This window comes from Triplophysa rosa, linkage group LG8, assembly GCF_024868665.1.
Source record: "Triplophysa rosa linkage group LG8, Trosa_1v2, whole genome shotgun sequence".
Lineage (NCBI taxonomy): Eukaryota > Metazoa > Chordata > Actinopteri > Cypriniformes > Nemacheilidae > Triplophysa > Triplophysa rosa.
In genome coordinates this window covers 14,968,729-14,992,378 of record NC_079897.1, presented here as the reverse complement: position 1 = coordinate 14,992,378, position 23,650 = coordinate 14,968,729, and the positions used below count along the sequence as shown (strand labels likewise).

The following is a 23,650-nucleotide window of genomic DNA, read 5'->3' as shown; positions in this document are numbered from 1 at the left end:
TTGTGATTGACGGGTCCACGTCGCTGTCTCCTGTCAGTCAATATGACGCGCAAGTAAAAAGACTGCTGTGGTGTCACTCAAAAAGAAGAGAGCTGGACACGCACACAAAAGACTGTGGGGTAGAATGAAGGACATGCCTGATAGTAGTGGGCGAATCAGAGCGATACGAGACCTATCTGTTGTCATCCGCTGTCCTTTGACTTTGCCATCGAGGGAAAGAGATCCACCTGACCTTGTTCTCAGAGGGAAAATGGCATGAAGCAATCTTCCACAAAGCCCTGTCTCGAGAGACACGGGTTCCCGCTATTAAACGAGGGAAATAAAGCAAAGCCCCTGGCACTTTCAAGTCAGCTGGTACATTCTCGCTTCAAGGAAAGCATGACGGGTCATTGCTGGCGATGTTTTGCGCTGTAATTTCTTTTTACTCGCCACGCTCGCCTTTCACAACAAGCTCATTAAAACCGCGCATCGGCTGACATTTTAGCCCTCTCGGTTGCTCTCTAGTTGTGGATCATTAGTTAGCATCGTGCAGCTCTGAGGAAGAACGTATCTTTGAGATTTGTGTGTGTGTGTGTGTGTGTGCGTGCGTGCGGTTTGATGAGCGTGTCACTCCCTCACCCCCAAAGATGTCTCATTAAGAGTTCAGTAGAAGCACCTCTCTGCCCCCATCCCTCTTTCCCTCCCTCCGTGCTCATTCCCTCTCTTTTCGTCTGCTAATTAGCTGGCATTTTCGCCTCTTCTGTGCGTCCCCAGTTACATCTGAGAAGGAGACGGATATGATTTTTCTTTAACCCAAAGGCCAACTTAATCAGCTGAATTAATGACTTTATTACCCAGACTGCCCTGGGCAATGCAGCATGTTTCTGCTGTACCCCACATTCACTCCTTTTCTCTCGCGCGCGTGCTTCCTTTTTCACACCAGCACCAGGATCTTCAGAGATTCAAAACAAAAAGCAGGGAGAGGACATGAAAGATAGGGAGAGGTAGAGGATGCTGGTGAAGAAACCAGCGCACACGTTCTTTTGCTTTGATTATGAAAATCTTGATTTTATTCTGCAAGGGTCATGTTTTAGACACTGGAGTGCAAATTGATTATCGTAACGCATAAAGAGATAAACAGATGTTGTTGTCTCTGTACTATTTATCTAAAGGACGTGGATATTTTGTGTATAAATCATAATCCAAATGACATTTATTATAAATAAAAGACATTAAGCACCTCAATGCTTAAAGCAAATTTCCAATGTCTCATATTTGAAAACATTAACAAGATATTTGCACACTTGGGGTTAATTACTCGCACCATTTTTGTGAAACAGATGTTCACAAATGTTCAATATATCTGAGAATGTATTATCTAAAACATTGCTTTTGTTTTTAATAATGACAGACAAACATGTATGTATTTGTTTCATCACAAAAGTGGCAGGTTTTTCTTGAATTAGATAATTGAAGCCGTTTTATCTTTTATGCTTTTGTACTCTGAAGTGTCTAATTTGCAATGTATGTAATTGGATAAATGCTGCATGCTGCATAATTGCAAACAGGCACATTTGTTTTTGTAAATATTGATGTTTTATCTTTGTAAATGATCACGTGAATGAACTACAAAGTAGAAAATATGATCCATTTGATTTCTAGGCTTATATAAATGCAAACACAGAACAGGTACAAAGATAAAACAATTACCGCTCATCATATCGTTGTCTTGGAATCATAAGGTTCTATCTGAATTCCAAGCAGTTTTGAGATACTGAGCTTCAAAGTTTTTACATTCAATTTCACCTAAAAAAAGCCCCAAAAATGTCCAAAATGTACACAAAGAAAAAACATCACAATGTAAACAAGTTGTCACAGAATAAGAATATGTGAATAACTTGATTTCGACAAAAATGTCAGATAGAACCTTTTGATTCCAAGGCGACGATATTTAGACTACATTTCATGAACATAATAAAAAATACTCCAATAACATTATAGTGATCAGTCACATCCTACTGTTTTTTTATTCAAGAAAACTTAAAAATAAACTTAACAAAATAATCTGTAAAAATCAGTAACTGTTGCACATCCCAAAAATCTATTCATTAACAACAAAAGCCTGACAAAGGGTGAAATGGCAAACTTCTCAGACAATCAACAGCCACTTCAGTCAGTGTTAGTGGCATATGAGTGTTTTTGTCAGGTCTGATGTGATAATGTACCATCGCCTGTCCCTACAGACCCATTAGAAACTTACACCTGCAGTTCAAGACATTTCATATGCACTGAAGACAATACTTGTTTTCCTGCATCAAACACTTCCTCTCTCAGACAGGAAATGAGATTAGAAGCGAAGGTATATTTTAGTCAAATAGGAAATTCATTAACCTAATACACCCTTTCCACAACTCCTACCCCCACTGTCACAGGCACATTCTGCAGATACAGGATGCACACGATTTTAATGAGATATGGCAAAATCAGATATAATTGGACACCTTTCCACACTTCAACAAAGTTCTCAAGTTTGTGAAGTGCAGTACACAGCAAGACGGATAATGAAGTAATAGGTTTAATGCATTTTTATGAGCATGTTCTGGGATGCAATACTTTGTTACTATTATGAATATGATCCTGCGCGCCACAGAAAATTACAAACTTGAGAAATATGGCATGATCGTAAACACATACAAGGCCTCCAACAAAAATGCAGCTCGTAATGCAGTTATTTGAACTATCAAATTTGAATTAATATCCATTAATTGGTAATTCATTTACCCGCCATGCTCCATAACTCTTTTGTTGTATTTCGTCTCCATCTGGAGGACAGTAGTAAAATTACATGTAAAACATTACAAGATGAAGGATTAAAAGGACAGCAGGGGATATAACGGTGAACATCTAACTTTAAATCACAGACGATTTTAAATAGGCGATTTTAAAATAATTTGAAGCTTTTCACTTAATTTACTTTTAATTTGTACTTAATCGCCTTGTGTTCTTAACTTCCGGTAGACCTTCGCAAAGAACCGTCGAGTAGTTTTAAAATAATTTAATACAATTAATATACAATAAAATATGAATTAAAGAAACTAAATTGTTATATTATAACCAAACACTAAACGGAAGATATTGGACCAGCCCATGCATCCGATCTGGTCTTAGGGGAATCAAAGTATTTGTTCTGTAGGTTTAACGTTTTATTTCTTATAGCATGCTGCCATCTACTGGTCGAAGTACAACTTTAAAAATATTCGGTCTACATAATTTTTCACCTTATTGCCTAAACCATATTACACCAGCTAATGGCCAGAGCCTCACACACCAAGCAACAATATTTGTTAAAAAATACCTGGATCTGTATACAAAAATATGGTAAAATATAAATAAAGAGGATTATTCTTTCATTTAAAACATTTATTTGCAACATAATTGATTTGTTATATAAAAAAGTTGCTACTTTACAAAAGATGGCACTTTAAAAAAAAGGTCTTAACATTAGATAATTCGTGTGGTTAACATGAACCAACAGTTAACATGAATTGACGAGCAGTAAAGTTTTGTTTGGTAATACAAATACAGTTGTTTATCAATCATTCATACTGGGAATACCCAGTATAAAAAGATAAATAGCCCAAAGGACAAATGTGCATATTGTATTAGTGATTTATTTACAAAAATACATCCATAATAAATACAAGTAATCAAAAACACACACGCATTCTTTACATGAAGATTGTACAGTCAAGACTGTATTGCAGATTTCAGAGTAGATGTAATAAATGTCAAACTGTACATGTAAAACCAAACTCTATAATAATACCCTAAACCTGCAGAGATATTGAGGAGGGGGTTGACTCTCAGAGAGTCTGGAAACCTGAGATAACTGATTCTTCTGTTCTGTCACAGCACTGATCTGTACTTGCATGCAAACATGATCCAGACAGCACAGGCTGACTCTGGATAAGCAAACACTCGAACCCTCACCGCCAGGCGCACATGATCTCCTCGACAGCAAACAATCTCTTCACAGAACGGTGACCTAAATGATACGATAAGAAAACAAGGTAGTAGATTTTAAAATAACATTGAGCAAGTAGAGGTTGAACAAGTTATCATGTGACTTTACTAACCTATGATTTGGAGGGGGGTTAACTCTCTTTGAATTGACATCATAACAATATGACTGTAAATGTTTAAAGGTACCTGAGGCAGGTAGCGAAAGCCCTGCGTGCGTTCCGGTGCAGGAAGTGAATAGGAAAGCCTTTAAAAGTGTGACCATCAGGCACCGCCCTCCTCACAGCATCCTGGAACTCCTCGTTTCCACAAGACACACCGGTACAGCGCTCCAGTTCATATGCGCACAGCGCGGCTGACAGCAGGTACGACAGATGATCATCCCAGACTGTAGCCAGACCCAGATCCTACACATACACACACACACAATAAACATCACATTTAGTTATTCACACAAATGTGAAACGGGCAAGAGTGTAGTCTAACGTATCTGTGGTAAAAGTCACCAAAAAAGTCATTTTGGAGTTTAACAGCACCCTGATATTAAATACTGCAAATTCACCGTTTGACTGAATAGTAAAATGCTACTTTTAGTCGAGAACTATGTTCTTTTTGAGTAAATGGTTTCTGGTTCCTGTGTGTTACCTTCCTATGCTCGGCTAGTAGGTAGCGCATCTCCAGCTCAAGTTGGTTGCTGGCCTCATTAGGCAGCACAGAAGGAGAGCAGATGGGAGGAGTTGGGGGGAGAGAGGAGGTGCTGCCGGGCACACACACAGACCGAATGGCCTCCTCACTCATGGCCTTCCAGCGAGAGCCGTCTGCGAAGTCAAACACACACAGTTCTACAGCATCTGATGGCTGGCAGTTCGCCATGAACATCTTGTGATTGAAGACACAGCCGATTGTCCGGTAAGGGTAGGTAGGTTTTGGCTGGGGGACCATGGGAGGAGCATCTGGGTCTACTGGACGATGGACATATCTGATACAGAAAACATGGGGTTAAAGGGATAAAAAGTCAGTTCTCATTTATTCACCCTCATGTCCCCTACATTTTTAGGTAAACTCCAGTTAATGAAACTCTTTATGAATAATACAAATATGAATATATGAATCTTTACCTGTGTGCGGTGAAACTTTCCCAAAAGGTGACGGAACCATCTGTGCCGCAGGTCATGACCCAGGTGTGTGGGATGTTCTTGGTTTTGGTGCCCACACATACATAAGCATCCAGTCCAAATCCCAACAGTAAACTACAGAGCAGTGTGGCATGATCCTCGCAGTCACCCTGGCAACAAACAATTTGACTTTCACCACTCTGTACATTTCTTTGTCTTGTCAAATTTTTATACTCTTGTATGAATTAGATTACATTCTTGTCATTCGCTTATCATGTCAAGAATCGTTTCGTTGGAAAACATCTCATGTTTGTGACTTTTCTTATTTGCAGTATGAAAAACAATATCTGTGCCAAACACTAATTAGGGATCAGAAAGCATCAGTTGTGTTGGCTAAAAATATTTGGCACATTGCACTTTTTTACCCATTTTAACCCATGACTTTGGCATTGCTACCAACATTCTGCACCAGTTGAGAAATCCAAACAATTGTAATTGAGTTTTGACAGGATGTCTTGCCTTGTTCCTGCAGAGGAAAGCCATCATAGAGCACCACTGCTCCTGCCTGACTCCTCCCCCAACGACAGGTGCTTTCTCCTGAGCCAACAAACTGACAAACCGTGCACCCTGCCGAGGACTCTCAAGCAACCTGCCAGCACGCAATACACGCACGTACGAACACACGGGTCGGTTTACGCCATTTTCATCCTTCACGACACACACCAAATACTGTTAGCACAAGCATGAATCACAAACGGATAGTCCACCCAAAAATGAAAATAATGTCATTAATTAATCGACCTCAAGTTGTTCCAAACCTGTACGAATTTCTTTGTTCTGTTGAACACAAAGAAAAATATTTAGAAAAATGTTAGCAACTGAGATTTCTGGAGCACCATTGACTACCATAGTAGAAAAAATTTAAATGGTTGTCAAAGGTGCGCCAGAACGGTTTTCTTTTCTAAATTCTTCAAAACATTATCTTTTGTGTTCAACAGAACAAAAAAATACAATTATTTTTCCTACTTTGGTAGTCAATGATGTCCCAGAAATATCAGTTGCTAACACTATTCTGTTCAACCAAATAAAGAAATTTATACCGGTTTGGAAGAACTTCATGGTAATTCATGACAGAATTTCCATTTTTGGGTGAACTGTCCCTTTAAATGACAACAACAATAGTCACTCTTATCTACATCTACAGAAGTACAATACCGGATGCTTCTCAGAAATACACAATAAAGTCACCTGTGCAAAAATCTTCACCAGTTTGGACTGATGTGAGGGTCGAATCTCCAAAAACTCTTGCCACCATTGTTTTGCATATACCAGAAACAGTCTCTCCTTTTCTGCTGTTCTCTGTCTTTCTAGAGATTGCTGGAAAAATTAAGGCAGCTAATTCGTTTCTTCATAAAAACGGTGACTAAAATGCAGTAGTTCATTTATACTTCTTGAGATTGGGTATTCAGGACAACGCCACTTTTCCTTGTGTCCTATTTCTTAATAAACTGAATTATAATGCTTCACCTGGGTGGTGATGACATCAGGGCTCAGGGTCTCAGTAAGGGGAGGATACAATTCCAACTTGAGATTTAAAACACCAGCAGGGACTTTACATTCACTACCTGAGGAAAAAACGTGTGCACAAACACATATCACAGAATAATAGACACTAAGGAGTGAAAATGTTTAAAGGATCTGAGCCATATTTTTACTATGATAAACATAACATGGAACATTGATGCTTCTACTGTGTCTCTTAATGGGACAGTTCACCCAAAAATATATATTTTTTCATCATTTACTCACTCCCATGTCATTCCAAACCTGAATGTCTTTCTTTTTTCTGCAGAACACAAAAGAAGATATTTTAAAGAACGAGAGACATTTTCAAAATATCTTTTGTTTGTGTTCCACGGAATATTAAGTCATATAAAGGTTTTGAACAACATGTGGGTGAATGAATGATAACAGAATCTTTTTGGTAATTCCCTTTCCTTTTAATTTGAACTTTTGCTTACCCACTCCCAGCAGTTCCACTGACACATTGGTTTTTCCATTGGGAGCACCGAGAACTGTCCGCCAGTCGAGAAAATAAGAAGAAACAAGTGTGGTGTCTCCAGATGTGTCTGTTTTGATCAGCACCATATGCACTGGATCACAGATGGACAACATGGTGGTAGCGTCTGCCATTTTGCCAGCATCTCCTGTTCCACGACACAACCCAGAAGTTACACATCAAAGGTCGCTGAAAATATTATACTGTAGGTTGCTAGTCTGTGTTCTGTATATATATATATATATATATATATATACTGTATATACACTCACCTAAAGGATTATTAGGAACACCTGTTCAATTTCTCATTAATGCAATTATCTAATCAACCAATCACATGGCAGTTGCTTCAATGCATTTAGGGGTGTGGTCCTGGTCAAGACAATCTCCTGAACTCCAAACTGAATGTCAGAATGGGAAAGAAAGGTGATTTAAGCAATTTTGAGCGTGGCATGGTTGTTGGTGCCAGACGGGCCGGTCTGAGTATTTCACAATCTGCTCAGTTACTGGGATTTTCACGCACAACCATTTCTAGGGTTTACAAAGAATGGTGTGAAAAGGGAAAAACATCCAGTATGCGGCAGTCCTGTGGGCGAAAATGCCTTGTTGATGCTAGAGGTCAGAGGAGAATGGGCCGACTGATTCAAGCTGATAGAAGAGCAACTTTGACTGAAATAACCACTCGTTACAACCGAGGTATGCAGCAAAGCATTTGTGAAGCCACAACACGCACAACCTTGAGGCAGATGGGCTACAACAGCAGAAGACCCCACCGGGTACCACTCATCTCCACTACAAATAGGAAAAAGAGGCTACAATTTGCACGAGCTCACCAAAATTGGACAGTTGAAGACTGGAAAAATGTTGCCTGGTCTGATGAGTCTCGATTTCTGTTGAGACATTCAAATGGTAGAGTCAGAATTTGGCGTAAACAGAATGAGAACATGGATCCATCATGCCTTGTTACCACTGTGCAGGCTGGTGGTGGTGGTGTAATGGTGTGGGGGATGTTTTCTTGGCACACTTTAGGCCCCTTAGTGCCAATTGGGCATCGTTTAAATGCCACGGCCTACCTGAGCATTGTTTCTGACCATGTCCATCCCTTTATGACCACCATGTACCCATCCTCTAATGGCTACTTCCAGCAGGATAATGCACCATGTCACAAAGCTCGAATCATTTCAAATTGGTTTCTTGAACATGACAATGAGTTCACTGTACTAGAATGGCCCCCACAGTCACCAGATCTCAACCCGATAGAACATCTTTGGGATGTGGTGGAACGGGAGCTTCGTGCCCTGGATGTGCATCCCACAAATCTCCATCAACTGCAAGATGCTATCCTATCAATATGGGCCAACATTTCTAAAGAATGCTTTCAGCACCTTGTTGAATCAATGCCACGTAGAATTAAGGCAGTTCTGAAGGCGAAAGGGGGTCAAACACCGTATTAGTATGGTGTTCCTAATAATCCTTTAGGTGAGTGTATATATATATAATATGAGATACCTGGTCCATCTCTATGTACTTCCAGAAGAAAGCCCTCCTGTATGTCTGGTTCACAAGCACACGGGACCGGTTTGGAGCGGAAACGCTGGTTACGGAAGTGTAGATGAAGGGTGAAGGTAGAGCACACCTGTCCAGGTAAAGGCTCTGGCTCCTGCAGGTGCTCCAGGAAGGCCTTACCACCCAGAACTTGGAGGTAGAGATGTCTCCTCAGTGGGCTGATGATGGCTGGAAAAAATGATAATTTAGAGGGACAGTTCATCCAAAGAAACGTAATTCTGCACTTATTTACTTAGTTCTCTTGTAAATGGACATTTGTATTTAAAAAGCACTTACTTGGCTTCAACTGTGCAATATTCTTGTCCACAAAATGAGTTGCAGATTTGTTCACAGTGTCAGCTTCAGTTTGATACACATCTGGATGAGAAGCCAACTAGTAAAGAGATTGCATTTACCATTACTTGTTCCCATTCGCTGTGCATGCTGTGAGATTAAGTGCAATGAAACATGTTAATCATACCACATTTGTAAAACTTAGATCTTTCATCACATCATCCACGATTCCCCTCCGCTGGAGAGCATGCATGAAATCCTCCTCAGAGAGAACGTGCTGTCCATGGTGCCCATCACCTCTCACTGTCTCCGCTAAAACATCACGAATTTTGCCATGGATATCCATCTGCAAACACACTTATTTATATTGAATGAATTTATATTCATGCATTTGATAGACGCTGTTTTCAGAAGGGACTTAATCAATGCAGATAGGAAAGCTTTATTTATAACTCAAAAACAAACCTCATTTTAAAGAACCTTCATTTCTTATATATATGCACAATTATTTAGTGCTATAAAACTATAGTAAAATCAGGAAATCAATGACAACAGTTCAAATGTTTGACGCGAAACGTTAACGCGTCCATTGTATGATGTTTAAAGTTTTGCATGTGACTTAACCAATTCATGATTTACCAGGAAAAAAATACTTCATGGCTTACCTTGATTAGATGATCGTGAATAATTTGTTTTAATTCAGATGCCTTTTCTGGTGGCAGGGACATGTTTCAAAACGAGTGTGTAACGTTCGTAACGAGTTTAATCTAACAGTCGTGACTATGCCGCATTTCCTCATTTAAAGCATAAGCGTCAAATACCTCGATTAAACATATTCGTTGGACTAATTATGTTGCTCTACTCGGGGTTTTTTTTGTCAACGCCTCTTGCAACTGACATTTTAAATCCTGGCGGAAAAGCAAGCGGGAGTGTGCCCGGTAGTGTGCCTGTGTATTGTCATTGACGTTTGAGGGGAAAAAAATGGAGGTTAAAAATGAAAATGGATTGCGTTACAATTAACAAACGGTTAAGCTCACGTGCATTAAAACGGTATGCAAATCAACATTTCATAAAATATTCAACTCCCCTGATTAATTCAGGCAGGGCGTTTATATAGCCTCGGGAAATTACGTCACGCGAGTAAGAAATCTGGAACTTGTAGTTTTCTGTACAGCATCAGAAATTGTTACAGACTGTTAGTGTTCCAGTTTGTCGGTCACGCAGACATCAAATTTCAGAAAGGGTGATTTCACTTGCTTTTTTATAAATAACATCTAAAACAGATCTCACAGCCTGATCCAATACAACGTGTCAGCATAAATCAATTTCATTAAATGTCCTCAAAGTAAAAACGTCATAAAGCCCAAGGGTCTGCAATGTTGGGAAAGATTTCCTTTATCTGAAAATAAAACCCACTTATTGGCTAATAAAAGGTCGTCACTTAAGCAGTGCTTGTGCTTGGATCCAATAAGACATTTTCCCGTACTCTGTACAACAGACTGCTGAGAGGAAAATGGATCGGTCTTTCCCGGTGGTCACTTAGAGACGGAATGAAATTACCACTCCACCATTAGCCACTTCTGGAAATATTGGATCAATTCCTGGAACCATGGCAGAAAGAGACATCTAATTTGACCCACATTGATTCTGCTAAGTAATTGGCATTAAACCCACAATGAAATCCTACAGTGTGAGGTAATGGGAAACAAACTTTTATCCTTAGAGACTTTGCCTGGGTTAGTTCTGCATCTATCCTCTGAAAGCTGAACACAACTGGGCGGACACTGAAATGGTGTGGGAAATCGAACTGTATACATGCACCATGTGCAATCTCTCATCGTCTGGATTTTTTGTTTTTTGCAGTCACATCATTTTTCCCTACATGTGTCGATCAAAAGAGAGATATCACTTCATGGGCACAAATAACTCAGAGAAACACACAAAGAATGCAATGTTTCTTGTTTAGTGAAAGAGTTTACTATGTACATTTTTCAAAGTGGAAACCAGACCACTTATTACATTTGGCTGTGTCTACAGTCAGTTTATTACTAGAGGATCCTGAGATGTGCATGTAAAGACCATAATGAAAACTCTCTGGGTTCTTACCTACTGAAACAACTGAATCACCCTATGAATAGCCATGCTGAAACAGCAAAGCCTGAAGGCCAAAGCATGACTTAAACGGACTGGTGACCTTGCTGGGAATAATGTGTCTATTTAACATTGCTTTTGCAGATAAACGGAGACAAAATTTTGTACAGTACATTGTTAGGCTTTGAAAACTGGAACCAAGATGGAATTACCACAGTAGTTACAAAGTAACTACAGCGTGTTACACTGTAATAACCACATATTACACAAACATTCAATAAATCGTGTAGTATAATGTCCGAGTATAAATGCTTGTAAACACAATATTACATGTCCCCTATCTAGAAACATCCAAGCACCTACTTGTATAAGTACCATAATTTGGGTCCCTGGAAAAAAAGACAAGAGGAATCTGTGTGGCAAAATGGCCTTACTGGGACAAAAAAGCCCAGCACATGCATAGTCCCAGTGCTAAAGCTGCACCAGCACCAACATTTAGAAGAATGGGTCTCCAGAAAAGCCAGTCCTCTTTCTTCTTCTCTGAATCACTCAGTTTCAACTTCATTTGCTGCACCTTCTGTGCTGTGGTAGCTATCCGCTCCTCACGGTTTCTCTTGCGTAGGCTGGATTGAATAAAAACAACACACAGGTTTTGTCCTTCTCATAGCATTCAATTCTGTTGTCACAACAACGTTTAACAGAACTACACATAGAAAAACAAATGAAATGCTTACCTCCCTGTTTTCAAATCTGCAAGATGCTCTTCTTTTGGTGACCGTATCCTCTCGCCTCTTCCTAGATCCTGAGGCTCTGTACACAAGTCAGACTGTCCATTCAGTTTGTCTTGACTCATGTTGGGACTCGGATGAGATGAACCCAAGTCAGCATTTGACTCCTGTCGTTCTTTTGACAGCTTTTGCTTTCAATGGAAAAGAATAGAGATATTTTTATAAATGACAATACAAAGCACAAAACCAAAGCAAATCAAACTTTAGCCATCCAATAACAGATATATATATATATATATATATACACACACATGCACATATACATATACACGCACATATCTGATTGGCTGAGATGCGATATTCCACCAGTATCACCACAGGAACATATAAAACACTACTCTTTTTAGGGGTAATGCAATACAATTAAAACATTGGCGAAGTTCCATCTGAAATATTCCATCTGTTCTTTACCTGTAAAGCAGCGTCTCCCAGAATTCTCTTTGTTCCCTCAATAACTGCCATGTATGAAAATCGAAGCTGATCTGGAGTTTGAATAAGGCCCATTCGATACGCTCTCATATCTAACAAAACATTCTGTATGTCCACAGAGGCAGGGTCTTTCCAGTTGTCGATCTATAAATAAAAAAGGACTTTAAAAAGTCAGTTTCCCTACAGACGTGCTCAAATTTGTTGGTACCCCTCCACAAAAGATGAAGAATGCACAATTTTCTCTGAAATAACTTGAAACTGACTAAAGTAATTGGCATCCACCATTGTTTATTCCATATTTAGGAGCTGTGTCCGCCGAGGCGCATTTAAGCGGCTGAAAACGGCAGGAGCTCGGCTGAAAACGCCCACTGCAAGCGCAGCGTTCTGCCCAAAGTTGAGCATTTTTCAACTCATGGGAAAAACCCATGCGCTGAGCACGGAAAAAAATGTCAACTGATGGCTTTTTTTAAAAGCGCGGCGTTTCCGTTGAAAACAATTGAAAAAACACATCGGCCACAGGCGTAAACGCCTCGGTGGACACAGCCCCTTAATAGAAATCAGACTTTGATTTTTTTGCAACATAATATTGTAAATAATAAAACAAATGAAAATGTCATGGACAAAAATGATGGGACCCCTAACCTAATATTTTGTTGCACAACCTTTAGAGGCAATCACTGCAAGCAAACGTTTTCTGTAGCTCTCAAAGAGACTTCTGCACCTGTTAACAGGTAGTCTGGCCCACTCTTCCTGAGCAAACTGCTCCAGCTGTCTCAGGTTTGATGGGTGCCTTCTCCAGACTGCAAGTTTCAGCTCTTTCCATAAATGTTCCATAGGATTCAGATCTGGACTCATAGAAGGCCACTTCAGAATAGACCAATGTTTTGTTGTTATCCATTCTTGGGTGATTTTAGCTGTGTGTTTTGGGTCATTATCCTGTTAGAGGACCCATGACCTGCGACAGACAGAGCTTTCTGACACTGGGCATTACATTTCGCTCCAGAATGCCTTGATAGTCTTGAGATTTCATTGTGCCTTGCACAGATTCAAGGCACCCTGTGCTTGATTTTTTTCGTCTGTGAACATAGAGCTGATGTGACTTGCCAAAAAGCTCCAGTTTTGACTCATCTGTCCAAAAGACATTCTCCCAGAAGGATTGTGGCTTGTCAATAAGAATTTTAGCAAATTCCAGTCTGGCTTTTTTATGTTTTTCTTTCCTCCTGGGTCTTCATCCACGGAGCCCACTTTTGCTCAAAAAGCGACGGATGGTGCGATCAGAAACTGACGTACCTTCACCTTGGGGTTCAGCTTGTATCTCTTTGGCAGTTATCCTTGGTTCTTTTTCTACCATTCGCACCATCCTTTTGTTCAATCTGGGGTCGATTTTCCTCTTGCAGCCACACCCAGGGAGATTGTCTAAAATTCCATGGGCCTTAAACTTCTTAATAATATTTGCAACTGTTGTCACAGGAACATCGAGCTGCTTGGAGATGGTCTTGTAGCCTTTACCTTTACCATGCTTGTCTATTATTTTCTTTCTGAGCTCCTCAGACAACTCTATCCTTTGCTAATTAGTTTGAAATATCACTATAATCCAATTATGTATTATCTTTTCTAAGGGGTACCAACAAATGTGTCCAGGCCATTTTAGAATACCTTTGTAGAATAAGCAATAATTCATCTCTTTCCACAGCTTCTTTGCTTTATTCTATGACATACCAAAGGCATGCAAGTATACATGATACAATAGCTTTTAATTTCATCACTCTTCAGGAGGAATGAAGCACTATTTCAATGAGCTGTAAGGGTACCAACAAATTTGAGCACGTCTGTACAGTATACTTACAATATAATATACAATTCTTAAACATAGATCTACGAGAATTAATACACTGATGATCATTTACACTGAAATGAAGCTTAATAAATATTTTGCAATAATGCAGTCTCACCAAGACAAGGCAGGTGTCTACCAATGAGAACGTCCCTGATCGCCCTATTCCTGCACTACAGTGGATCACAGCAGGCCCGTTCTCTGGCCCCAAAGAGCCGGACTCTCGAACCTTGAAAAGGAAGTTGAGGAATGATGCTGGGGATTCCGGTACACCAAAATCAGGCCACGTTGTGTAATGAAAATGGTAGATCTGTCTGCTTTCTCCTGTCTGAACAGATTTGAAACAAAGTTTACAACAACATATTGTAATATTCACGCTTGCTTTACAGCCCAGTTTAAATAACAGTGACTAATGCCACATTTACACCGCAACAAAATACGGCTGTCAGTGCTTAGTATGACTGTTTTGACACACACAGTTTAAGTTATTTATGTGACAACCGCATTCTATAATTGAAATTAAATCTGTAAATTTCAGGGACTCACAATCGCATTTACGGTAAAACCTGCTGTGTAAACTGAACTGTACTTGACAGCTTGTTGCCTGCCACGTCACATGTCACTCTCCCTGAATTTCAATTCACCTACTTTTACTAGCCCTAATAGTAGGTACTATTTTTGTGTTGGAATAGTAGGTACTTTTGAGTGCATGGCAAAAGAGATTGCACACACTGGGACATACTAACAGGAAGCGGAAGTGGCCGTAGTTGCCTAGACAACATTGTTGCCAATAACTGTCTTCTTTCCATTAAGGTATTTATTCATTCATTATTTCGTATGTAATGTTTACTGTATACTTAAATTAGTTAATTTAGCGACGCATCAGTTATATAATTTATTAATGCAGTGGAGCGTCACTAAACTCCTCCTACTCGAGGCGAGTTGTGGGTAATATCAGCCGTTAGAGTGTGCATCAGTCTGCACTTCAAATTTCTACCGGAAGTAGTAGACCATCTGGGAATCTTTGGAATACTATTTTCAACATACTATGATTTGGGACATACACGTCGCTCACTATTTGCGTGCACCTGCTACGCGTCTACATTTAAAATAATGAACTTCCGCACGCAAAAAACACGAAATGTGAATCTTTCGGCACCAAACAACTGCACAATCTGCATCTTTCTATAGAAGATACCATTTGTCACATTTACATCGGTCACTATAGTTAAAAGCATCCTGTGTGACAAGAAAACAGGCTTAACTTTGGTTGCTTTGTTCATACAGACAGACAGTGTTCCAGATGCAATTGTAAGCTGCGGTGTGAACAAGATAATTTAAGACTTCAAGTGATAGTACACCCAAAATTTTAAATTCTGTAATCATTTACTTAACCTCTTGTCATTTTAAACCTGTATGGCTTACTTTCTTTTGCAAAACACAAAAGCTATTTTGAAGAAAGTTGGTAACCAAACAGCAGTGGCACCCATTCACTTCTATTGTATGGACACAAAACCAATGCAAGTGAATGGGGCTGTTAACAACTTTCGTCAAAATATCTTCTTTTGTGTTCTGCGGAAGAAAGAAAGAAAGTCATACAGGTTTGAAATGACAAGAGGGTAAGTAAATGATGACACAATTTTTATTTTGGAGTGAACTATCACTTTAAACTGATTGTCAATCCTAAACGCAGACATTGTGAAAGTTGCCTAAATCTGAAGTATTTTTTGTAGAGAATGCATTCCTACAACAGATGTCTAAACACGACTACTTAGAATTCTCATTCAAAGGCAAGACAACTTGCATTCACACCTTGCTATTTTGAAGTTCTAGTACTCTTATTGTGTAATTCGGTTCAACATCCTCCGATACCAGAAACACCACAAACTCAGTGTCACTGAAATCCATATCCCCCTCCTCCTCTGATGGCCAGTACTGTGCGCACTTCTCCTGTTCAAAACAGGCAAAAAACAGCAATAAAACACAATAAAACTAACCCTTGGTGACCTACAATCATTTAATTTTAAATTATGTTTTTAGAAAAAGCCACAGAAAAAAAAAACAAATGCATTACTGCCAAATGTTTCACAAACTAGAAAATAAGAGCAAAACATAAACGAGTGCAGAAAATAACAGATATTTAGAGTAATCTGTTCACCCACCAAGCCTTTCTCTATAACTCTGTTAAGCATGATAACTGCTTTGGAGCGCTGTTCCCAAATCATTAGCCAAAAGTGACCACAAGTGTTTCTCAAGGGGCCCTGCAGCAAGGGAAAAATACCCACAATTACCTGGCTGAACATATAAGACTATTTCAACAAGCTAGTCTATGCAAAACCAATGTAGGCTACATAAAAATACAGTGATTAGGCATTTGTATTGGTTCAACAAAAGCCTAAGCCACCTAAACAAACCTGTGGTTTCATACAATTAGCAAATCAATAAAAGCATTAATAAAGTGTAAATAATATTTGTGCATGCAAATATGTTTAGACAAGAATGCAAGTCGGCTAATTTCAAACAGTGAGCTTACTTTTCCATTACTGACATACCTGTGTCAGTATGTACCTTCTCTGGGCCTTCTCCATGGTAATAAGGCTCGCATTTATGTAGTCATTCTCTGAATTTTCTAATCTCACCCGACTGTGATCATCTTAACACAACAATGCAGGTCATCAAGGGTGAGATGAGGCAGATACATATACTTAGGTGTAAATCAAAACGAATCAAGCTTAGGCAAAAAATAATTGTAATAAAATGCATTGTTTGGACAAAATTAGTCAAACATTGTTAAAAATGGTTCAGCAAACTGGAGCTCGCCTGAAAGGAACTTACAGGGACTGACGTCTCTATATCTATTCCTATTGCGGTTTTCTGGGAACTTGGCCACTTTGTAGGGACACTCCTGAGACTGGTTACGGATTTCCTAGAAAGAGGTTACATAATAACAAACATCGGTGTGAAAATCTCAGAGCCAAAAAACACCCCATCTGTTTTACAATATACGTTCATGGTCATCAAACTGCACCGCCAGTATACAGTACATTATATGTAACAGAGGGTTAGGGCAGAGGGTGCTTTTATGGATTGGGATGATACAAATGAATAAAAGTATAAAACGATGAAAATAAAATATGTCCATCTGAATGAAGCGGTTGGGCATGTGGGGCTATCTAGCTGAGTTATAAAGAACTAACAGTCTCGGTTCTTCAGTTCTTGGGAAGTAATCGTCAGTTCTCAGAAACCATATCAGTGCATGGCTGTGGCTCAAAGCCTATTACGCAGCCTACCTAGACAGCATTTTAGGCCTTACACGCGATTGCGGTGGCAGCTCATAACATTCAAAACATCATATATCACTTCAAACATCATAACCAACCGACTTCTTACGTGCACTTAACATCCAAAATTACTGCACGCGCTTACGGTTGTCAAGCATGCTGTCTTACTGGAGGCTTACTGGATTTTGAGACACAGCCCACGTGATCACAGGAAGCCCTGGGTGCGCTGCTCTAATGCACCGCACAGTGACATGGCCACTCATGCACTTTGCTGGCAATTACTCAATGTAAACAAGTTATTTTGACACATGGCAATTGGCTGCTTGGTTCACTGCAATAATAGGTTGGGATTTCTGTGTTGATAGGTTACAAAACTCAACAATATATCAAACGATTTATATAAAAACGTATGTGAAATTGCTTTCATCACGTGCTGGTTTATCAAACTCAAATGATTCTCATAGTGAGCCTATTTCAAATATATCTGCAGACGTTAAATTCATGTGCACCGCATTTCTCGGTATTACACGCATGCGCAGTAACGCAGAACTGAATTGCCTATATGCTCTCATCATGGGCCGAATACTTCACTAGGACTATTAGCTTCTATTAGCCATATGTAACGGTAATTTGCAAAGCTACTGAGATATATATATATATATATATATATAGCAGGTGGCAGAAGTGTTCGCGTTCGGAACAAAGGTTTAGATGCTAGTGTTCAAATACGACTTACGTTATAAAGGTTTTGCCACTGTCCAGATGAATCGATGTTCTCAAACTCCTGATCCATTTTTTCAAAGCGGGGTGAGCCAGATTACTCAAACTGGAGATGGTTGAATTAAACGTCGCCTGAAATCAAACGGGAAGTCACTATTCCATCGTCAAAGGTTGTCATGATTCCGTAAAAACGGCGAGAGGAACGGTGCGGTGCGATGTTAACCCTCATGAAAGAGGATAAAATTACGAGCACTTTCAGCACCCCCATCAGATACTTCCGTGTGTCTGTAAGAGCGAGAAACTGCGCCCTCTGTCTGCGAAAGCCCAACGTGACATCACGAGTAAATGTATTACTTCCAGGAATAATAACCCGTGTCTAAAGTGGTTTTCTCTTTAAACTTGTTTTAAACGTGGCCCGTTGAAGAGTACATACATGTCAGAAGTCACGTTATATTGACAACACGTTTTGTTTGTTGGATTTTGCGTGACAAAGGCTCATTATTTCATTATTTTGTGAACGTGCATGTCGTTGCTGCACGAGCTGAACAGCTGCCTCTTATGAATGACTAATAAGATAATGCCTTTATCCCCCTCACACTTTACGATGCATTATGCAAACTATCCATTGTCATACATGATTAGGCTGTCTGTTGCTTGATGGTATAAATCATAGTCACAAGAGCTTGCATCCACTACTGCTATTTTTAAAACCAATTTAATCATGAAAGGATATTTTTTGATTACCTGTGCGATGTTGTCTTTGTTTTGGTGCTCAGGTGAGGTATTTCCTCTACAAGAGGTACCCTATGGTTGATTTATAAAAATTTTGTTATACAGAATTTTAAATGTATTTTACAATGTTGAATGTATTTGGTTAACGCACATCTGTTACGTTTTAAACATTGTTTATGTGGTTAAAGTTCTCTCTGCGTGCCCCGTTACGCGTGGCTCTTTTGATAGCATTTGCATATTATGATAATATGCATTCACAATTGATCTCTTACAGGGCACACGCTTGAGTGTTTTAGATGTGATCTTGGATTCTGGAATCTGTGCTATACTACGAAGACAAACTGCAGTGATGATGAGATGTGTTATGTAGGGATTGGTAAAGCAGGTAGGTTAACTTTTTTTTTTTTTTTTTAAGATTCTTGACCAACACTTTTCTCAGTTCTCATGCTGTTTTTTTGATGCTTTTATAGCCGGAGTCTTGGATATAAAGGTGATGGGTTGTCTTGTGACTGAGGAGTGCAACAGGACGACAGTTGTTGAGTTTCTGTCCAATAAGTCTTTATACAGCATGAAGAAGAGCTGCTGTGATGATGACTTTTGCAACGCAGGCTCAGCACTCCAATTTTCCCTCGCTTCTCTTTCGCTTACCGTACTTATAATTGCTCAGATGATTGGTTTATTTTGATGTGTATATTTACGTCAATACCCCAATTTTAATATGCTACATGGGTTAACTAATGCTACGTTTGTTTTGTCCACTTATTGTTCATTTATATTGTTCATCACTTAATCACTGGAGCTTTGCTTTTTTCTAGCTAGATGACTTTTGTATTAGTTCAGAGGGTTAGATGTTACGGTGGTACATTTAGCCCATAATTCAAAAGTACATCTAAAGTTTAAGCTGTAGTCGTCCCATTTGGGTCTGTGTTCAATAAATCAAATAAATTATTGTGAAATTTAAAATATCCATTTTGTGCAATCGTGACTGCTTCCACTAGAGGACGTTAAAACAAATGTGCGCATGCGCTATGCAATGTTTTGATAGGCTGCGGATGCTTCATGCATTACTTCGCAGACAGATCGTCCTATGACATCAAATCACCGGACCCGACTCTCGCGGTACATCAATCGTTTTGCTTGCTCGTGGTCGCGAGTATTCGAACACGCCTGCTTTCTGCCACGTGCTTTACAAGTTCAACGTGATTGGAGCGCTTGCAACCTTTCGTTTGAAAGACTGTGATGGAACAGTAAACGAGTACTTTCTGGCTTCCCGTGTGACATTAGCAGGAACAATAATTAAATTCCTTGAACGATGTTTGTCGCGCGTAGCATCGCAGCAGATCACAAAGATCTGATCCACGATGTTTCCTACGATTTTCATGGGCGGAGAATGGCTACGTGTTCCAGCGACCAAAGCATTAAGGTAACGAGCTCTCATTTGTCTGTTCTGCAAGAGTTTGTATGTGCTTTTACGACAATTATCCATTGTTTTTCTACAGTAACCACAAATTTAGCACAGCTCCCCTACAGTTACAGTCTAACTATGATATTTTTATATTTAAACTGTTAATAGTAAACAATCCGCCATAAAAAACTGTTACTAAAATTTCTATAATAAAACCATGGTAATTTTATTCTTAAGTGTGGTTGAATGCCAAGTGTACAATGTCTTTTTTACATTGCATTAAATTGTTTACTTAGTTGCCACAAGTTGGAAGTAAGCTTTACATTTGGTTTCAGTGGTGTGATTTGTGGATTTTGTTTTTATCTCCTCTAAGGTGTGGGACAAGGCTGATAATGGAGAATGGAACTGCACAGCTAGCTGGAAAGTAAGTTTTGTTGTAAAATCAATGCTTATTTTAAACACTAAAGTCATTTAAATGTGTTGCATTCTTAAATTCATCTGACATGGTTACATTTACAGGGTTAGTGTATGTTCGCGGTATTGATTATAGGGATGTTAAAAAGAGATGTATGTTTTGTAGACTCACAGTGGCTCGGTTTGGAGAGTGACATGGGCTCATCCAGAGTTTGGACAGGTGTTGGCATCTTGCTCTTTTGACCGTACTGCAATAGTATGGGAGGAAATTGTTGGAGAGTCCAATGACAAACATCGCGGACAAAGCCACTGGGTAAGAGCATGATCTCTAGTTTAAATATCTTGATTCTCAAATTGTCTAGTGTAAAAAAAGAGTCACATCTGAGTTTGGACATGCCACTTGCTGTATTTATGCAGCATGAGAGATTGTGTGATAATGTAGCCTACTAACATTCATCACTGCATATTGTGTTTTCCTATTACACGTGCTTTTTAATTAATAGAAGGCATTCTGTTTACTGTACAGTAAGCAGTGTCAGTGTGTTAGTATTATGTTCTAAAACATAGTCAGCGTGTTACTTTAAGACTGCAATATTTTGTCAACCCAGATAAAGAGAACCACACTTGTGGACAGTCGCACATCTGTGACTGATGTGAAGTTTGCACCGAAGCACATGGGCTTGATGCTGACAACGTGTTCTGCAGATGGGGTTGTACGAATCTACGAGGCCCCTGATGTGATGAATCTCAGCCAATGGTCCCTGCAGCATGAGATCTCTTCTAAATTCCCTTGCTCCTGCATCTCCTGGAACCCTTCCAGGTGAAATTAAACCCTATCTCCCTAAAATTTGGACATTCTTTATTGTATCATTTTAACTGTAGTCTACCGTGTAATGTTTTAAAAGATACATTTAGGAGAACTGAGTTTGAAATGAGGTGACGGAGCTTACATTTGTTTCTTTTAAGTCCCTTGTTTCTCTTAAGGCTCTGTGAATGTACACTTGTTCCTTTTTTAAAAGCATCAAAATAAAAACTTCCTTTTTATTGTCTTTACAGTTCTCGGGCTCACGCACCTATGATCGCTGTAGGTAGTGATGAAAGCAACGTGACATATGGTGGCAAAGTTCAGATATATGAATATAATGAAATAACAAGGTTTGTTTTGATTTCACTTGATCTTATAAGATTAAGCATATTTTGAGTTATTTGTGTAATTGACAGTGCTTTTTTCTGGTTCTAGGAAATATGCCAAAGCTGAGACACTGGTGACAGTTACTGATGCTGTCCATGATGTTGCGTTTGCTCCGAACCTGGGACGGTCTTTTCACGTGCTTGCTGTTGCCACCAAAGATGTGCGCATCTTTAAATTAGTTCCTCTTAGGTGAGTGAAATGATGCTGATTATTGTGTTAAAATAATGCTTTAGATCCTTTTTCATTAACAATGAGTGTTGTCTGGTTATCATAAGGGTCCTGAGCCTTTTTAAAAACCATCTGTGTGGCTCTTTTTGACTGACAGAAAGGCAGAAAGCTCCTCTGCTGCTCTTACTAAATTTGAGGTGCAGGTGCTGGCCCAGTTTGACAGTCATAACTCTCAGGTGTGGCGTGTGAGTTGGAACATTACTAGTACGATCCTGGCTTCCTCTGGTGATGATGGGTGTGTGAGACTCTGGAAAGGTGAGAGATGAAATGCCAGTACCAGTACAAGATAATTTTGTGGTGAAATTTACTTAACTAATACTTAATAACTGCCAGTGCTGTAAATGAGTCTTTTTTTTTACTCTTTTCCAGCAAACTACATGGACAATTGGAAATGCACCGGTATTCTAAAGGGAGATGGTAGTCGAGTGTTTGGGACGTCTAATCAGCCTGCTGCTCTTAGCACTTCTGCACAGAGTGCTTTCAACACAGCTACTGGAAGATAGATCCTTTACTACTAACTGGACTGGTCTAAGGTCCATATTGGGGACATGTGGTGCACTGCATCTTAGGATATCACAATTATGGGGACCAACTGATTGTGCTTGCTGGGTATGCAGAGAGACAAACACTTAACATTGGACCACTGGAAAACTGTTATAAACTTTGCCTTATGTTTCTGTTGACTATACTTTCTTTTGTTGTGGGCATAAGGCTGTTTCAAAATGTAATAAATTAATGTGTTTAATGGGAGCTTATTGTGTTCAATCAATGATTTAAACACAATTCTTTTGAGGGTGATGTTTCTCATTGTTTTTTCAGTTTATGAATGCAAATTGCATAGTATCTTTCCCCACTGTTGAACTGAAGTTCTTTCAAGTGCTATTTTTATACATCCAAGAATCAACGCCTGTAAAATTTGGGAAGATATGTAGAATCCTGCTGTTATATTAACATATTATTGTTTTGTTGTATTATGGATGGTATACTTCAGAAATTATCCTTAGGCAGTATTGCATATGTTTTACAAACTGGATTTTGTCTTTGACTTGTGAGACTATGAGTAGTTCTCTTTGCTGGGTTACTGATGCTATATTTGTCATAATCTTGCTGCTTAATGGCTTTTGCCTAGTAATAAAGATGGTAGTGCCTTCAATTAAATTGTAGATACTCAAATGTTATGCAATCTATTCACTACTGTGTAAAGGGAAGTGTATCAACTGCTGTAGTGTATATTAAATTAACCCACGTCTGCATTTATCCACGTTTTTGTCCCATTGGGTCACTTTATAGTATATGCTATATGATATTATGATTTGCTATATGATCCCTTCAGAAGCAGCTCGTCCATGTCAAGTCTGGGACAGTGCAGTGAAGTTTAGTAAACAGCTGCTCTCACTCTCAGCTGTTCTGTGGATCTGCTGTAGAGACTGTATATCTCCTGTTGTACATTTCGCAATATCTTTCCCGTTGTGTTATAAAAATATATACATTTATATATAATTTTTAACTATCATTGTTTTATTA

General features: G+C 39.2%; 4 protein-coding genes across 7 annotated transcripts; 2 read left to right on the top strand and 2 right to left on the bottom strand.

Annotated features, from left to right (window-relative positions):
• Positions 1–3,634: 3,634 nt before the first annotated feature.
• On the bottom strand, positions 3,635–9,959 carry cep76 (centrosomal protein 76). Of its 3 annotated transcripts, none has more exons than XM_057341071.1 (12): positions 9,678–9,959; positions 9,200–9,369; positions 9,016–9,112; positions 8,683–8,907; positions 7,136–7,321; positions 6,642–6,739; positions 6,363–6,491; positions 5,634–5,843; positions 5,118–5,284; positions 4,645–4,978; positions 4,189–4,406; positions 3,635–4,024 (listed from the first exon to the last, which is right to left on the bottom strand). In XM_057341071.1, the coding sequence occupies exons 2-12, from the start codon at positions 9,356–9,358 to the stop codon at positions 3,886–3,888; spliced, it is 1,962 nt and encodes a 653-aa protein (XP_057197054.1). In that variant the 5' UTR covers positions 9,359–9,369; positions 9,678–9,959; the 3' UTR covers positions 3,635–3,885. The 3 variants fall into 3 exon arrangements, with proteins under 3 accessions (XP_057197054.1, XP_057197052.1, XP_057197053.1); XM_057341069.1 differs by having other exon boundaries at positions 9,200–9,358; positions 9,678–9,958; XM_057341070.1 differs by having other exon boundaries at positions 5,634–5,822; positions 9,200–9,358; positions 9,678–9,958.
• A 984-nt stretch (positions 9,960–10,943) lies between these two features.
• ptpn2a (protein tyrosine phosphatase non-receptor type 2a) lies at positions 10,944–18,443 on the bottom strand. 2 transcript variants are annotated; one of them, XM_057341109.1, is made up of 9 exons: positions 18,172–18,443; positions 16,990–17,080; positions 16,707–16,807; positions 16,317–16,415; positions 15,967–16,104; positions 14,273–14,482; positions 12,303–12,464; positions 11,838–12,022; positions 10,944–11,726 (listed from the first exon to the last, which is right to left on the bottom strand). In XM_057341109.1, the coding sequence occupies exons 1-9, from the start codon at positions 18,226–18,228 to the stop codon at positions 11,534–11,536; spliced, it is 1,236 nt and encodes a 411-aa protein (XP_057197092.1). In that variant the 5' UTR covers positions 18,229–18,443; the 3' UTR covers positions 10,944–11,533. The 2 variants fall into 2 exon arrangements, with proteins under 2 accessions (XP_057197092.1, XP_057197093.1); XM_057341110.1 differs by lacking the exon at positions 16,317–16,415.
• A 349-nt stretch (positions 18,444–18,792) lies between these two features.
• LOC130558551 (sperm acrosome membrane-associated protein 4-like) lies at positions 18,793–19,850 on the top strand. Its single transcript, XM_057341014.1, has 3 exons — positions 18,793–18,931; positions 19,162–19,272; positions 19,358–19,850. Exons 1-3 carry the CDS (start codon positions 18,877–18,879, stop codon positions 19,570–19,572), a joined length of 381 nt encoding a protein of 126 aa, XP_057196997.1. The 5' UTR covers positions 18,793–18,876; the 3' UTR covers positions 19,573–19,850.
• Positions 19,851–20,050: 200 nt separating this feature from the next.
• On the top strand, positions 20,051–23,587 carry LOC130558027 (nucleoporin SEH1-like). The gene is made up of 8 exons (XM_057340229.1): positions 20,051–20,310; positions 20,666–20,716; positions 20,873–21,019; positions 21,315–21,526; positions 21,763–21,861; positions 21,947–22,087; positions 22,224–22,381; positions 22,496–23,587. The coding sequence occupies exons 1-8, from the start codon at positions 20,200–20,202 to the stop codon at positions 22,627–22,629; spliced, it is 1,053 nt and encodes a 350-aa protein (XP_057196212.1). The 5' UTR covers positions 20,051–20,199; the 3' UTR covers positions 22,630–23,587.
• Positions 23,588–23,650: the final 63 nt, after the last annotated feature.

Coding starts and splice junctions, on each gene's coding strand:
- LOC130558027 (XM_057340229.1), top strand. CDS start 20,200: ATGTTTGTCGCGCGTAGCATCGCAGCAGATCACAAAGATCTGATCCAC. Junction 20,717..20,872: donor ACTGCACAGCTAGCTGGAAA/GTAAGTTTTGTT, acceptor TATGTTTTGTAG/ACTCACAGTGGCTCGGTTTG. Junction 21,862..21,946: donor GAATATAATGAAATAACAAG/GTTTGTTTTGAT, acceptor TTCTGGTTCTAG/GAAATATGCCAAAGCTGAGA.
- LOC130558551 (XM_057341014.1), top strand. CDS start 18,877: ATGAAAGGATATTTTTTGATTACCTGTGCGATGTTGTCTTTGTTTTGG. Junction 18,932..19,161: donor GTCTTTGTTTTGGTGCTCAG/GTGAGGTATTTC, acceptor GATCTCTTACAG/GGCACACGCTTGAGTGTTTT. Junction 19,273..19,357: donor TGTAGGGATTGGTAAAGCAG/GTAGGTTAACTT, acceptor ATGCTTTTATAG/CCGGAGTCTTGGATATAAAG.
- cep76 (XM_057341069.1), bottom strand. CDS start 9,740: ATGTCCCTGCCACCAGAAAAGGCATCTGAATTAAAACAAATTATTCAC. Junction 6,492..6,641: donor CTGATGTCATCACCACCCAG/GTGAAGCATTAT, acceptor TAATTTTTCCAG/CAATCTCTAGAAAGACAGAG. Junction 4,979..5,117: donor GAAAGTTTCACCGCACACAG/GTAAAGATTCAT, acceptor TTTCTGTATCAG/ATATGTCCATCGTCCAGTAG.
- ptpn2a (XM_057341109.1), bottom strand. CDS start 18,228: ATGGATCAGGAGTTTGAGAACATCGATTCATCTGGACAGTGGCAAAAC. Junction 17,081..18,171: donor AGTGGCAAAACCTTTATAAC/GTAAGTCGTATT, acceptor ACCTCTTTCTAG/GAAATCCGTAACCAGTCTCA. Junction 11,727..11,837: donor GCAGATTTGAAAACAGGGAG/GTAAGCATTTCA, acceptor TATTCAATCCAG/CCTACGCAAGAGAAACCGTG.